Raw genomic sequence first — 12603 nt, 5'->3', positions numbered from 1 at the left:
GGTTACTAGCCATGGGGACTAAAGGCAACCTCTGCAGTCAGATAGTTTAGGTAGGTAGCCATGCTGGTCTGCAGTAGAACAGCAGGATTTGAGTCCAGTGACACCTGAGAGGCCAACAAGATAAACCCTTGAGAGTCGAACCTCCAGAATAAGATTCAGGCCTAGTAGCACCTTAGGGTTGGTCCAAGGAGCTACTGGACCAGAATCTTGCTCTTCTTCCAGCATGGCTACCCACCTGAAACTGACTAAGCTGAAGAAGGGAGCTTTGACTCTCAAAAGCTCATACCCTGAAAGTCTTGTTGGTCTCTGAGGTGCCCCTGGACTCCCAGCCTACTGCTCCACCATCAGAGGCAGGCTGCCTCCAAATCCTAGTGCTGGAAGGCTTCGGCCTCTTATATCCTGTTTGTCGGCCGCTGTGCGAGACAAAGTGCTGGATCAGATGGGCCACTGGTCTGGTACGGCAGGCTCTTCTGATGGTCTTAAATGTGATCCTGGCTGCGTTTGATTTGGAATAAAGGCCATCAAAGAGGGGCTGAGAGGGTGGATTTCCTTTCCTGGCTTGTGGACGTGGGGTGCATGTCTGTGGATGCAAATCTGAAAATAAATATGGGGAGGCTGCTTCTCATCCCCGGCCCCACAAACACACAATTCTGGAACAGACGTTTCTGGCCCTGTCTACTCCCCCCACCCCGGACTCCAGTGCTAAATGGGTGGATCGGAGTTGGGCAACACTGGTTTCCCTGGAACCGACTTTGGCTGCAGCGTGTTGAAGGTGGCCTCTCCATCACCTGGAGCCCAGTTGCCTAGCAACAGCGGGGCCTAGAGGTCTAGGAGAAGCCTGCCCATCGCTTCCAGGGTTTGTCATGCCAGGTGCTGCACAGAATATATAGTGGTGCACATCCTGCCCACAGTGGGTGCAGTTGGCCCCACAGCCATCCTGTCCTCTATGAACGGGAGGTGAAAAGCTGCTCTTGGGCCTGTGGAGAGATTGAGACCCAAAAGGATGAGGGTGGGGAAATGCCCCCGTGTTACTGCCCACAGAAAGGCAGAGCCCTGGCTTCAGTGCAGTGGAGTGTAGCCAGGCCCACCCTTGGGAAGCCCATAGCTGTGGCTTTTAGCACCCCCTGGGCTGATGCCCTATCTTTGCTGACTACCTGTCTGTAGCAAAACTTAGGTCAAGCTTAGGTCAGGTCTTTATGAAATGCAGGGACTTGGAGGTTTGTTTTAAAAACTAGAAGAATTGACAGAGAGGGGAAAGACCAGCACCCAGAAAGGAACTGTGAAAAAGCGGCCTCTTTAAATATTCAGAATTTGTTTACTGGCATTTCTGATTTGTTTCCATTGAGAAGTAACAGTGATGGTTGGGCAGCCTCCCCATCGAATCCACTTGGGCACTGGAATTGGTAACAGCTCGACAATGTGCAGCCACTGATGGTTTCCTAAAGGGACACGTTGAGGTTGAAGCCTGGATCGACTTTCTAATGTGAAGCCCACCTTGACGCCCCGGGCGTACAGAGGCTGGCTGTGAAGGCGATGCACTCTGCGCATGCCCAAAGGTAAAGGTGTGGACTTTTTTAAAAAAAGGTAGTTTTGCACCTTCCAGACGCAGAAGTTAGCCAAGCCAGCAGACCTTGGGACTGATTCCTGGGGCTCTGAGCTTTGCTCCCACCTCCCCTATTTCCCCACCATTTGGGGATCTGAAAGCACAACTGCCTTTGATAACAAATGTTGGGAAGGGTGTTTTATAACTGAATTGCTCTTTAAAGGGGGAGCCGACCTCCTACATTTTATCTCCCCCCCCATACCCCATGCAGCCCCCACAGTCTTGGCTCCTTTAAGAATGCTGCTGTTCTCTCATTGTCTCCAAAGGCCACCAATCAGGGACTGTGCTGGAGATGGGGGTGCAGAGCCCTGATTGGCTATGACGCATGGCTTCCCCCATTCCACCTTTCTCTCTCTAGCCTTCTGCAATCCACCACCACCCCCGTTGCTGTCCACTGGTCCTGGTGCTGAATCCACCGGCCCTGCCCCTGGAGAGCCCCTTGGCAAGAACCGGGGGCACCCTCAGGAGCCTTGTAAAGGAGAGCTGGGGCTGCTGTGGAGCCGTGATGAGTGGAGGGGTCTATGGTGGAGGTACAGTTTGTGTTGGCCTGTGCTCTGCTTTGCTGTGTTGGGGAGAACTCCTAGATGTCTAGCCAGCCCTCCCTGGGTGTCTGCCTGTCCGTTCTGTGCTCAGGGAATTCTGCCACCAAGGCAGGGCAAGACAGCTGGCCCCATCCCAGCGGCTTCTGCATTCCAGCACCCAGCACAGGGTGTGCAACATGCTATGTGCAAGGGGACTTCCTGGCAGAGTACACCCTAGGCAGGGTAGAGGGGGAGATTCAGGTTTGTGAAGGTCTTGCACTGGCCCTGCCCCAGGTTAGCTTAGCTCAGAATCTTGTGTTCGCTTTGAATGAATTTCCTGCCGTTTCAAAGCTAAACTCTCTTCAGCCAGTTGCATTTGACTGGTCACTTAAAAAATAAAATCAATTTTGTTGTGGCAATAAGTTCATCCAAATTTTCTGATCTAGCCCATGCAACCCACAATAAATGTATTAGTCTTTAAGGTGCCACAGGGATATTCTCTGTTGTTTGGGCGATGTTTGATGTCTTTATAGAGAATCATGTATAGTAAGGTTGTGGATTGGCTCAAACATCCAAACCTGGAGAAAGTGCGCATGATTAAGATATTCTTGGTTAGTGTGCGGTTCTGTGTATAAATGTGTAAACGGCTGCCTGCTCCCCAGAGCCAGCAGCATTTTAGCACCAGGCAGCGGAACCCTAAGTGAGGACATCCCAGCAGCAAAGGGACATCCAGACCCCCCTCGTTCCCAGACAGAGCATTGGTCCCTCAGAGCAGCAGCTCAGGCAGAGGAAGATCGGAGAGCCTTTGACTTGAGGGTGCCAAGGGGAGTCCTGCGGTCTCCTGCACGCTGCAATACGGAGCTGTCTCTCCTCCCGAGGCCCTTCGCTGGCCAGCTCTGTCTTGAAGAGATGTCTCCCACCCACGGTCCCAAAAGCTGGCACCTGCATACTGACGTCTCTTTGGTTCTTTCTCAGATGAGGTTGGGGCGCTGGTGTTCGACATCGGCTCCTTCTCCGTGCGGGCTGGCTACGCTGGAGAGGACTGCCCTAAGGTATGAATCCACAATAGCTGTCTCTGCACGCAGGCACCCGTTTTCGTATGCCGCCTCACCTCCTGTGCCCCCTCCGGGGTGTGCCAGAGCTAGCATTTCTTGCGGGGCGGGGGCGGGGGGAGGACGGCTGTTCCCAGTTGCCCTCCTACACAGCCACTGGTCTCTTTGCAGGCAGATTTCCCCACCTCGGTGGGTTTTCTGTCCCATGACGAGTCGGCCATGGAGCTTGATGGAGACAAGGAGAAGAAGGCAGGGAAGGTCTATTATATTGACACCAATTCCCTGCATGTGCCGCGGGAAAGCACGGAGGTCCTCTCGCCGCTCAAGAATGGGATGAGTATGGAGCACACGGGGAAGATGTCCCTGTTCCGTGGGCCATCTGCTTCTCTGGCCAGGGCTCCTACGCCTATAGCAGCTACCTTGCCTGTTTGTCCACTCCCAGATTAGAGATGGTGTGATGGGATCTGGGTGTCCTGGAAGGGGGCAACCTGGGATTGGACATCCCACAGTTCCCAGAAGTCCTTGGGTAGGAGGCCACGATGGTTGAGCTTTGTGAGAGAGGCAGCCCCTCTTTTTGCTCTTCTCTGCTGTAGCTTCTGCCCAACGTTTAGCCTCTCCTGTGCTGTCCTATAGCCCTCACCTGGCAGTCCTTGGCGACTGACGAAGGGAGCTTTGACTCTGGAAAGCACATGCCCTGGAAATCTTGTTGGTTTTTAAGGTGCTTCTGGGCCCGAATCTTGCTCTCGTACCACAGGCTAACACAGCTAACCTCCTGAAACTGCCTCCTTGGTGGCTGTGTCCCAAGCGCATTGGCGTTAACTGGGACAACTCTAGTGTGTGTTGAAGTGCATTATGCAGTTGTTTCTTAAACGGTCAGAAGCTGTAGTTATCACTCTCCTTAATTTCACCATGAAGAACTCTTTGATCTGAGGCCTGTCATTTCCAAGGGGCAGGCCTCAAACAGTGGGGGAATTGTGGGGCCGGGGGTCTGGCGAGTGGTCTCACTGCCTCCTCCTCCTCTTCTGCCCCTCTCCTCAGTTGAAGATTGGGATTGCTTCCAAGCCATACTGGATCACACCTACAACAAACACATCAAATCTGAGCCCAACCTGCACCCAGTGCTCATGTCTGAGGCTCCGGTAGGTGCCCTTCCCCACCCCTTCCCCTTGCTCCCCTCGTGTGCCATGAGTCCGTGCCTACCAACACGTTTGGGGATTTTCACAACCCTCTCCTTAACGGTATTATTAGAATGGTTAGGCTGTTAGAACTTTGGTTCGCCCAGTGCATGATGGGATGAGCCTTAGCTGCTCCCTCCCTTTGGCCTGGCCTTCACCTCGTTTAGAAAGACACCGTCTTCCTCTTTGCCCTCCCCCAGTGGAACACGCGTGCCAAGCGTGAGAAGCTGACGGAGCTGATGTTCGAGCATTACAGTATCCCAGCCTTCTTCCTCTGCAAGACCGCTGTGCTGACTGCGTATCCTTCTGCCATGGAGAAGCAGGGAGACCCACCAAAACAGACCCACTCGATCAGTGGCCACTATTTCCCTTTATCCCATTTAGTGCAGAGTATGAATGTTACGAATCAAAGAGGAGTTGCCAGAAGAGCTCAGAGGGGACAAGCCCCCCTCCCGGCCCTGCAACACTCTCCTCGCTGAAGCCTTGACTTTAGACCTTCAGGTTTGCCAATGGACGCAGCACGGGCCTTGTCTTGGACAGTGGGGCAACACACACCACAGCCATCCCCGTGCATGACGGTTACATCCTCCAGCAAGGTTGGACGGGGCCCCCAGGGGGAGGGGAGGGTCCGCGTCCATTCAGGAGGGTGTTGGCCCCAGAGAAGCAGTCCCAGCCCTGGAGAAAATCAGGCTATAAATAAAAAACAAGAGCTGGGCATTTGCTTTCTGTTTAAAAATTAGATCCATATTTTGCATGATTGCCTTTTATGCTCCCCCCCGCCCCCCACTGCAGGCGTTAACTAGTTTAGCCTAAAGTAATAGGGTTCATGATTAGATTAGAATTCATGATTAGATTAGAATTCTACATGATTGCGTTTTGTATTTCCTGACTTTCCTTGCCCCAGAACCACACCTCCTTTAAAAAAAAAACTTTTACATAAAATGTCTGCCTAGAGAGGATCCTCTCTTTGCCCCTGGAGCTGAGATCACACCCGTGAAAACTGATGCTGGAATAAAACGTTGCTAGTCTTCCAGGTGCCCTCAGACTCCTGTTTGTTTTCGCTTCAAGAGACGAGCAGGGCTGCCCCTCGAGGACCAGTGAGTCCAGTTCCCATGCAGGCTGAGACCTGATCTGGGCTCCATCCAGTCTGGCCTCCTGCCTCACGCAGTGGCCGGCCGCTTACTCTGGAGGGCCAGCAAGAGGGCGTAGAGGGCATCGAGGCCTTCCCCTGCTGTTGCCTCCTGGCGCTGGGATTCAGAGGTGGACTGCCTCTGCATGTGGGGGGTCCCTTTAGACGCCACGGCCAGTAGCCGTTCAGGCTCCTGTCCTCCATGCAGCCCCTTGCCATCACTACATCTTCTGGCAGGGAATTCCACGTTTAATCACTCATGCAAAGAAGTGTTGCCTTTTATCTGTCCTGAATCTACTGCCCCATCAGTGTTATAATAATAATAATAATATTTGATTTATATACTACCCTTCAGGACAACTTCATGCCCACTAGTTTACAAAGTATGTTATTATTATCCCCACAACAAAACACCCTGTGAGGTGGGTGGGGCTGAGAGAGCTCCAGAGAGCCGTGACTAGCCCAAGGTCACCCAGCTGGCTTCGAGCGGAGGAGGAGTGGGGAATCAAACCCGGATCTCCAGATTAGAGTCCCGCCGCTCTTGACCACTACACCAAGCTGTCTCTCTGGGACTTGCGTTTTGACACACACACACACACACACCCAATTCAATTGGACTCATTCAGCATGTTTAGCATATCCAGCGTTGCAGAGCAAAGGATTCTGGGGGCTGGGACTCTGGACTGGGGGGTGCCTCTGCAGGTGAGGAAATGAGGTGAGGAGGGAGGACTCTCAGCTCTTTCCTTCTGTGTGACTTTCAGGAATTGTGAAATCCCCACTGGCCGGAGACTTCATTTCCATGCAGTGTCGAGAACTTTTCCAGGAGATGAACATTGAGATAATCCCACCCTACATGATTGCCGCTAAGGTGGTACTGACCCCTCCCCATTCTGCTGCTGCCTGGAACTCGGGAGTGGCCCTGGCCCTTGGCATGCAGGAGGCCCCAGGCCTCCCCCCCCCCAGCATCTTGGCAGTCTTAGGGGCTTGGAAAGGCTTCTTGGTCCAAGACCTGGAGAGCCACCAGCAGTCGGAGGAGGGAGTGCAGGGCAAGGCAGGCCAGAGGGGCTGGGGACCGAGATGAGGTGGGGGGGGGCTGGGGGCTGTCTGTCTGTCGCAGTGCTGCTATTAATGCCAGTGGGCCAATGCACAAGTTAAGGAAAACGGCTGCAGGAGGGCAAAGGGCTGGGACACACCTCCCCCTCCTCCGAGTGCGAAGATGAAGAGCTTCAAGACATCTGCATGAGCAAACGCTCCCTGGCTCGCTCTTCCCCAGAGAATTACGGTGCAATCTGACAAATAGTTTCCTGGAAGCCCACTGGATAGACCTGAGTAGGATTCTAAGTAGACCTGCACAGGCTTGCTCTGTTTGCCACCTTTTGGGCTTCTCTGATTGATGAAGAGCCCTGTGTAACTCAAAAACCTGAACTTTTATTAGCTCTCTGCCAAAAGGGGATTTCCTCCCTTCCATTCTTATTAGCCTTTCTAAAACTGGGCTTGGGTCAGAGCAGATACGACATCGAAGGGGTGAGAGTGGTGGGCATGGAGCTAGGAAGAAGGGCTGTGCCTGTAGGGGGAGCTCGCCAAAGCCCATGCATCTGACGAAGAGAGTTGTGGTTCTCGAAAGCTTATGCTACAGTCAAGTTGGTTAGTCTTAAAGGTGCTACTGGACTCTTTTTCTATTTTGCTACTACAGACTCACACGGCTGACTCCTCTGATTCCAAAGTCCGGGATCCAGCCAACCCTTCCTTTCCCTTTGCCCCCACAGGAGGCTGTGCGTGAAGGGGCCCCCCCGAACTGGAAGAAGAAGGAGAAGCTGCCGCAAGTCAGCAAGCCCTGGCACAACTACATGTGCAACGTGAGAGCAGCAGGAGCGCTGGGTTTGGCAAGGGGCCCGGGGGGAGTCAAGCCAGGAGGCGCAGAGGGAGGGGAGGCTGGGGCCAGGATGCTAGATATGGTCGCCAACTCCAGGTTGAGAAATTCCTGGAGATTCAGGGGCAGAGCTTGGGAAGGAACTTAGCAGGGAAGGGCTGCCGTGGAAGCCACCCTCCAAAGCAGCCACTTTCTCCAGAGGAACGGATCTCTGTAGTCTGGAGATCAGTAGGAATTCTGGGAGATCGCCAGGCCCTTCCTGGAGGTTGGCAACCCTAATTCCGGGTGTCAGGTGCCTTGGTGAGGGGGAGGACCACTGAGCCAGAGAGAGGAAGGATCCCGGCACCCACGGCTCTAGGGAAGCAGAGGGGGTGGGTGGGTCAAGGGGGGCTCAAAACCACATGATACTCCAGGCAAGGAGGCATCGCCCCTCCATTTATGCAACTTTTGAATCTCTCTTATGTCGCATTTCCCCCCATTTCACAATGTTGTTACGTGGCTTGCTTGCACACCAAATTTAGCTGATCGGGTGACCTAAGGATGACAAACCTGTGTGTCAGTATGCATCTCTCTCCATCGATTCCCATTGTGTAAAAGCAAATAAAATGGAAAAATGTTTCCTCTAAGCTAAAATTAAAAAAAAAAACTGAGCCAGCTGGAGCCTGATCGGTGTGGCGTTTATGGCTGCAGGCAGGGGCTGGCCTTGGGCTGGTGCCTGAGTGGAGGGGGCTCCAGGACTGCTGCTCCTCGGTCTAGCCTTGGAAAGGGGGGGGGGCCATATGCCAGCCTGACCGTCTTGCCACAGGCCGCCTTTAAAGAGAGGGTCGAGAAGCAGAAAGAACTCCTGGGTGGAGGGTGGCACGAATTGGGTGGAGTGGGCTGTGCGGGGGGGGGGTGTGGGGGGGGGTGGCACCTGTTCTGATGGGCCTCCTCCTCTCCCCTCCAGGAGGTCATACAAGATTTCCAGGCCTCGGTACTGCAAGTGTCAGATTCTCCGTACGATGAACAGTGAGTGGGGTGGGGGCTGCATGGGGGATGGGAGTGGAGGATCCCCCCCCCGCCCCGGTCAGACTGCAAAATCTGTGGTTCCGCTCTGCTTCCCATTTGGCTTGCATGTTTGGTTGGCTTTTTCTGTCCTGGAAGGCCAGGCTGGGGCTAGTTGCTATGAAATGCCTCGGTCCCTTCGCAGCTTCTACATCCTCATTGGTTCTCTCTAAGCACGGCCCATATATAGTGGGGCTTGCAGGGCAGGCTTGTGGGTCATGGTGGGGCACATGTTGGGTGGCAGAGCTGGAGGGGGAGGGACACGATCCGTCAGGGGCCCAGTCCACCACTCCCACGCAAGCCCGCCGAGACTGGCACCGAAGTCCTTCCCAGCAGATGGGGCCGCGTCTTTAGGGCGTGGGCTGGTGCCATGAATGGCCACAAAGTGGGCCAGTGGCATATCTGACCCTGGGCCACAATTCTACGGACTGTGGAACCCTGGCAGAAAAGCGCCTGCAGGGAGGAACAAGGAGCACTTGAGCGGAACCTTGTGTGTTCCAGCACCTTACTGCCCTTTTGTACTTGGCGGGGGGGGGCGGTCTTGGAAACTGAGGCCGGAGGCTGGCAGAGTGGTAGTTCTGGTTGAAGTGTCTACCTCCAGAGTTGGCCCGGTTGTGTTAGTGTGGCGTGGGCCCGCCATGGCTGTGATCCATAGAATGTGCGGTGGGCAAAATGATGAATAAAAGGTATTTGGAATGTGACCCTTTAGCATCAGAAGCTCCGCAGAAGGCGGGTGGGCAGGAGGGCATGCCCCCAACACCGATGAGTGGGTGGGCAGGCACCGTACCCTGCTTTCCTCTCCTCCCTTTTCCGGAGCAGGGTAGCTGCCCAGATGCCCACCGTCCACTATGAAATGCCCAACGGTTACAATACAGACTATGGAGCAGAACGACTCAGAATCCCAGAAGGGCTTTTTGACCCCTCCAACGTGAAGGTGAGAGAGGCTTGGGGGCCAGAGGAGGAAGGGAGAAAAGGGCAGAACGGGAGCTGGGGGAGGACTGAGGGAAGGGGGGAGGGAGGGAGGCGGTGGGGCATGCACAATTCACTGTATGTACTTGACCTGTGTTCTAAATGGGTTGTTTGGTAATGTGTAAATCGGGGCTTGCTTGTGTTACCTCTCTAGGGCCTGTCCGGGAACACAATGTTAGGGGTTGGCCATGTGGTCACTACGAGCATCGGGATGTGCGACATTGACATCCGTCCTGTGAGTCACCTTCATTACAGGGCGACGTTTTCTTCCCAAGCTCTGCCCTCTTTTGGGACACCTGCCTGGGCCCCTAGCGTGGAAGTGGGGTGGAAGCATGGCTCAGTGGAGCCTCTGCTTGGCATGCGAAGGCCCCGGGTTCAATCCCTGGCCTCTGCAGTTGAAAGGACCAGGCAGGAGGTGACGGGGAAAGAGCTCCGCCCGAGACCCTGGAGAGCAGCTTCCAGACAATACTGACCTTGATGCTCCCTTTGATAACTGCAGGATGGGCAGAAGTTCAACAGGTGGCATGGGGGGGGGGAGTTGCCGTCACATCAGCTGATAAATCATTGTGCTGTGTTATACAGTTGAACAGTTCTGCACTTCTTGAAAATCTCTGCACTTTTATACCCAGATTTTTTCAAAAATTAAGTTCTCGCTAATTCCAGCATCCCTGATGCATGCAGCGACATATCCCAGCGGCAGAAGGTGGACCACAGAAAAGGACTTCCGTCATCAAAGGGCTTCTTTTGTTGAAAAGCAGGGAGGAGCGATGCCACAGTGAAGGGGTGGGGTGGGGAGTAATCCCTGGCTCATCTGATCTCATCTCTCCTCTGCAGGGTCTTTACGGCAGCGTCATCGTCACTGGGGGGACCACCTTGCTGCAAGGTTTCACAGATCGCCTCAACCGAGAACTGTCCCAGAAAACACCACCGGTGAGCACATGAGCAAGCTTGGATGGGATGTGCAACATGCAGCAGAAGACTAGGGACTCACACCTTTGCTTGGCCAGCTTGTTTCAAATGAAGGGTGCAGGCTTTCAGATCACACAGAATTCTTTCTCAGGCTAGTTTGTACAAGATCTACAGAAGATGTAGCACTTTAAATTAGAGACCTGCCACTCTTAATCACTACACCAAACTGGCTCACAGTAGGGGAACTGTAGCTAAATCTACAGTTCTGCTCATCTCCCAGAACCAAAGTGGACAGTTTTATCCTAGGGCTTAAAATAAAGTTTCCATCTTTCTCAAAATTGTGGAAGGGTTCTCAGGGTAATGTTGTTGATTGTACACTGGTTGTTTGCCTGGAACTAAAATCCTTCATCCACTCCACTCAGGCAGGACTCTAATCTGGAGAGCCGGGTTTGATTCCCCACTCCTCCGCTCAAAGCCAGCTGGGTGACCTTGGGTCAATCACAGCTTCTAGGAGCTCTCTCAGCCACACCCACTTCACAGGGTGATTGTTGTTGCAGGGATAATAGCATACTTTGTAAACCGTTCTGAGTGGGTGTTAAGTCATCCTGAAGGGCGGTGTATAAATCGAATGTTGTTGTTATTGCAGACAGGCCACACGACGTGACTGGTTACCAGTTGCCAGCTAGAATGTCCTGTCGTTTCTCCATTTTTTTCAGACATGAATTATGATTTTTTTTAAAAAAACCCTAAAATGCAGTTGCCACGCCAGCCTGTCCCATATGGCCTGGCAGAGCATTATCGGGGCCTCTCGCGGCTCCTGTCCCTGTAGATTTTGCTCCTTCTCTTTTGGTGGCTTCTGTTTCATCATAGAATCATAGAGTTGGAAGGGGCCATACAGACCATCTAGTCCAACCCCCTGCCCAGTGCAGGATCAGCCTAATTCATATGTTTCTCAGCTTAATTCTTATGTTCTTGTTCCTGCTTTCTCTCTTTGCAGCCAATTTCATGATCATAATTCCGTAATTGTGCAATTATAATAATAAAACAGAAAATTAATGATACGCCTTTTTGGCTGGAAAGAGAAAGTTAACAAATGCATGCACACATCCTGCACAAGAGGAACGGGTTACAGGTCCGTTTAGGGCAGCTGCAGGCCGCGGCCAGCGAGCAGGAAGTAATTAACCAAACGGAGACCGAGAGGCAGAAAGGGGAGAAATGGGCAGGATGCAGGAAGCAGCAGGGCCTTGGCTGGAGACTGGGCAGCTCCAGGAAGACGTGGCTCAGGGAGGCCGAGAGTGCCGGGCGGTTAAGAGGGAATTTCACGCGACGTGCCGTGCAAACTTCTAGGGCGTTTATCTATTTTAGTCCAGCTCTTTCCAGTGAAGGACTCCAAATGGGTGGCTTCAAGGAATGACTGAGCGGCATCAAACCATGCTCCCCTGGAAGCAATGGGCCATGCGCATCTTGCGAATCCTCCGAGGGCCTCCAAAGAGCATTATGGGATGTTAACCCCCCCCCCCGTTTCTTTCCCCTTCCCCCCAGAGCATGCGCCTGAAACTGATCGCCAGCAACAGCACCGTGGAAAGGAGGTTCAGCCCTTGGATTGGGGGATCCATCCTGGCTTCTCTAGTGAGTCGGGCTGGGCTGGGCAGCGCTGGGGCCTAGGGCGCTCCGGGCAGAGCGAGAGCGGCTTCTCCAAGGAGGGTTCAAAGGAGACCCTAGGCGGGAGGGGAGGGGGCCAGCACAGGGGGAGGGGGGAAGGGGGCTTGCGGGAAAGGGAGTGCCCTCTCTGATGGGGCAGGCAGTGGTACCTGGGGGGGGGCAGTAAGGGGCCAGGGTGCCCAGGTTTCTCTCCTCTCCTTTTCCTCTTTCCAGGGCACTTTCCAGCAAATGTGGATTTCCAAACAGGAATATGAGGAAGGGGGGAAGCAGTGCGTGGAGCGGAAATGCCCCTGAACAGACACAGCAGCCACCCCTTTCCCATCCCAGGACCCTTGTGGAGGCTGCGGCCTCCCCCTCCCCCCCACCTTTCGACAGCCCTCCCGTGGAGCTTGAAGAGGAGGCCACCTCTCCCCTCAGAATGTGGACCTGGAACTGCCCCCCGCCCCCAACCACCCAGGGTTTGGACCTGGTCCACTCCCAAAGAACTCGGGGGTGTTGACCCTCCCCACCACCCCATTTCCCTTCCCACTGGGATTCACAGCCTTATGAAAGAGATGGGAGGGGGCAGAGTTCTGAACTCAGCAGCCAGGAAAGGGGTGTGTGTGTGTGGGGGGGGTCCCTTTCCCCGGGGCCTGGAGGAATGGCTGCTCTTCTTCACTCATCTTGTTA

At 54.0% G+C, this 12603-nt stretch overlaps 1 protein-coding gene across 1 annotated transcript; it reads left to right on the top strand.

The window, feature by feature from the left end:
• Nucleotides 1–2108: 2108 nt before the first annotated feature.
• ACTL6B (actin like 6B) lies at nt 2109–12599 on the top strand. Its single transcript, XM_054995171.1, has 14 exons — nt 2109–2133; nt 3100–3176; nt 3348–3513; nt 4215–4315; nt 4552–4649; nt 4853–4947; nt 6242–6348; nt 7247–7336; nt 8297–8358; nt 9214–9328; nt 9518–9598; nt 10198–10293; nt 11815–11901; nt 12148–12599. Exons 1-14 carry the CDS (start codon nt 2109–2111, stop codon nt 12226–12228), a joined length of 1281 nt encoding a protein of 426 aa, XP_054851146.1. The 3' UTR covers nt 12229–12599.
• The last annotated feature ends 4 nt before the right edge of the window (nt 12600–12603 follow it).

The sequence above is a fragment of the Eublepharis macularius genome, chromosome 12 (assembly GCF_028583425.1).
Source record: "Eublepharis macularius isolate TG4126 chromosome 12, MPM_Emac_v1.0, whole genome shotgun sequence".
NCBI lineage: Eukaryota > Metazoa > Chordata > Lepidosauria > Squamata > Eublepharidae > Eublepharis > Eublepharis macularius.
The sequence above is the reverse complement of the archived record's forward strand: the minus strand, read 5'-3'. Positions and strand labels throughout refer to the sequence as shown.

Bases quoted from the DNA above. Each gene is read 5' to 3' on its own strand.
- ACTL6B (XM_054995171.1), top strand. From the start codon at position 2,109: ATGAGTGGAGGGGTCTATGGTGGAG. The intron at 6,349-7,246 runs GTGGTACTGACC...TTGCCCCCACAG, and splicing joins CCTACATGATTGCCGCTAAG to GAGGCTGTGCGTGAAGGGGC. The intron at 9,329-9,517 runs GTGAGAGAGGCT...TTACCTCTCTAG, and splicing joins TTGACCCCTCCAACGTGAAG to GGCCTGTCCGGGAACACAAT.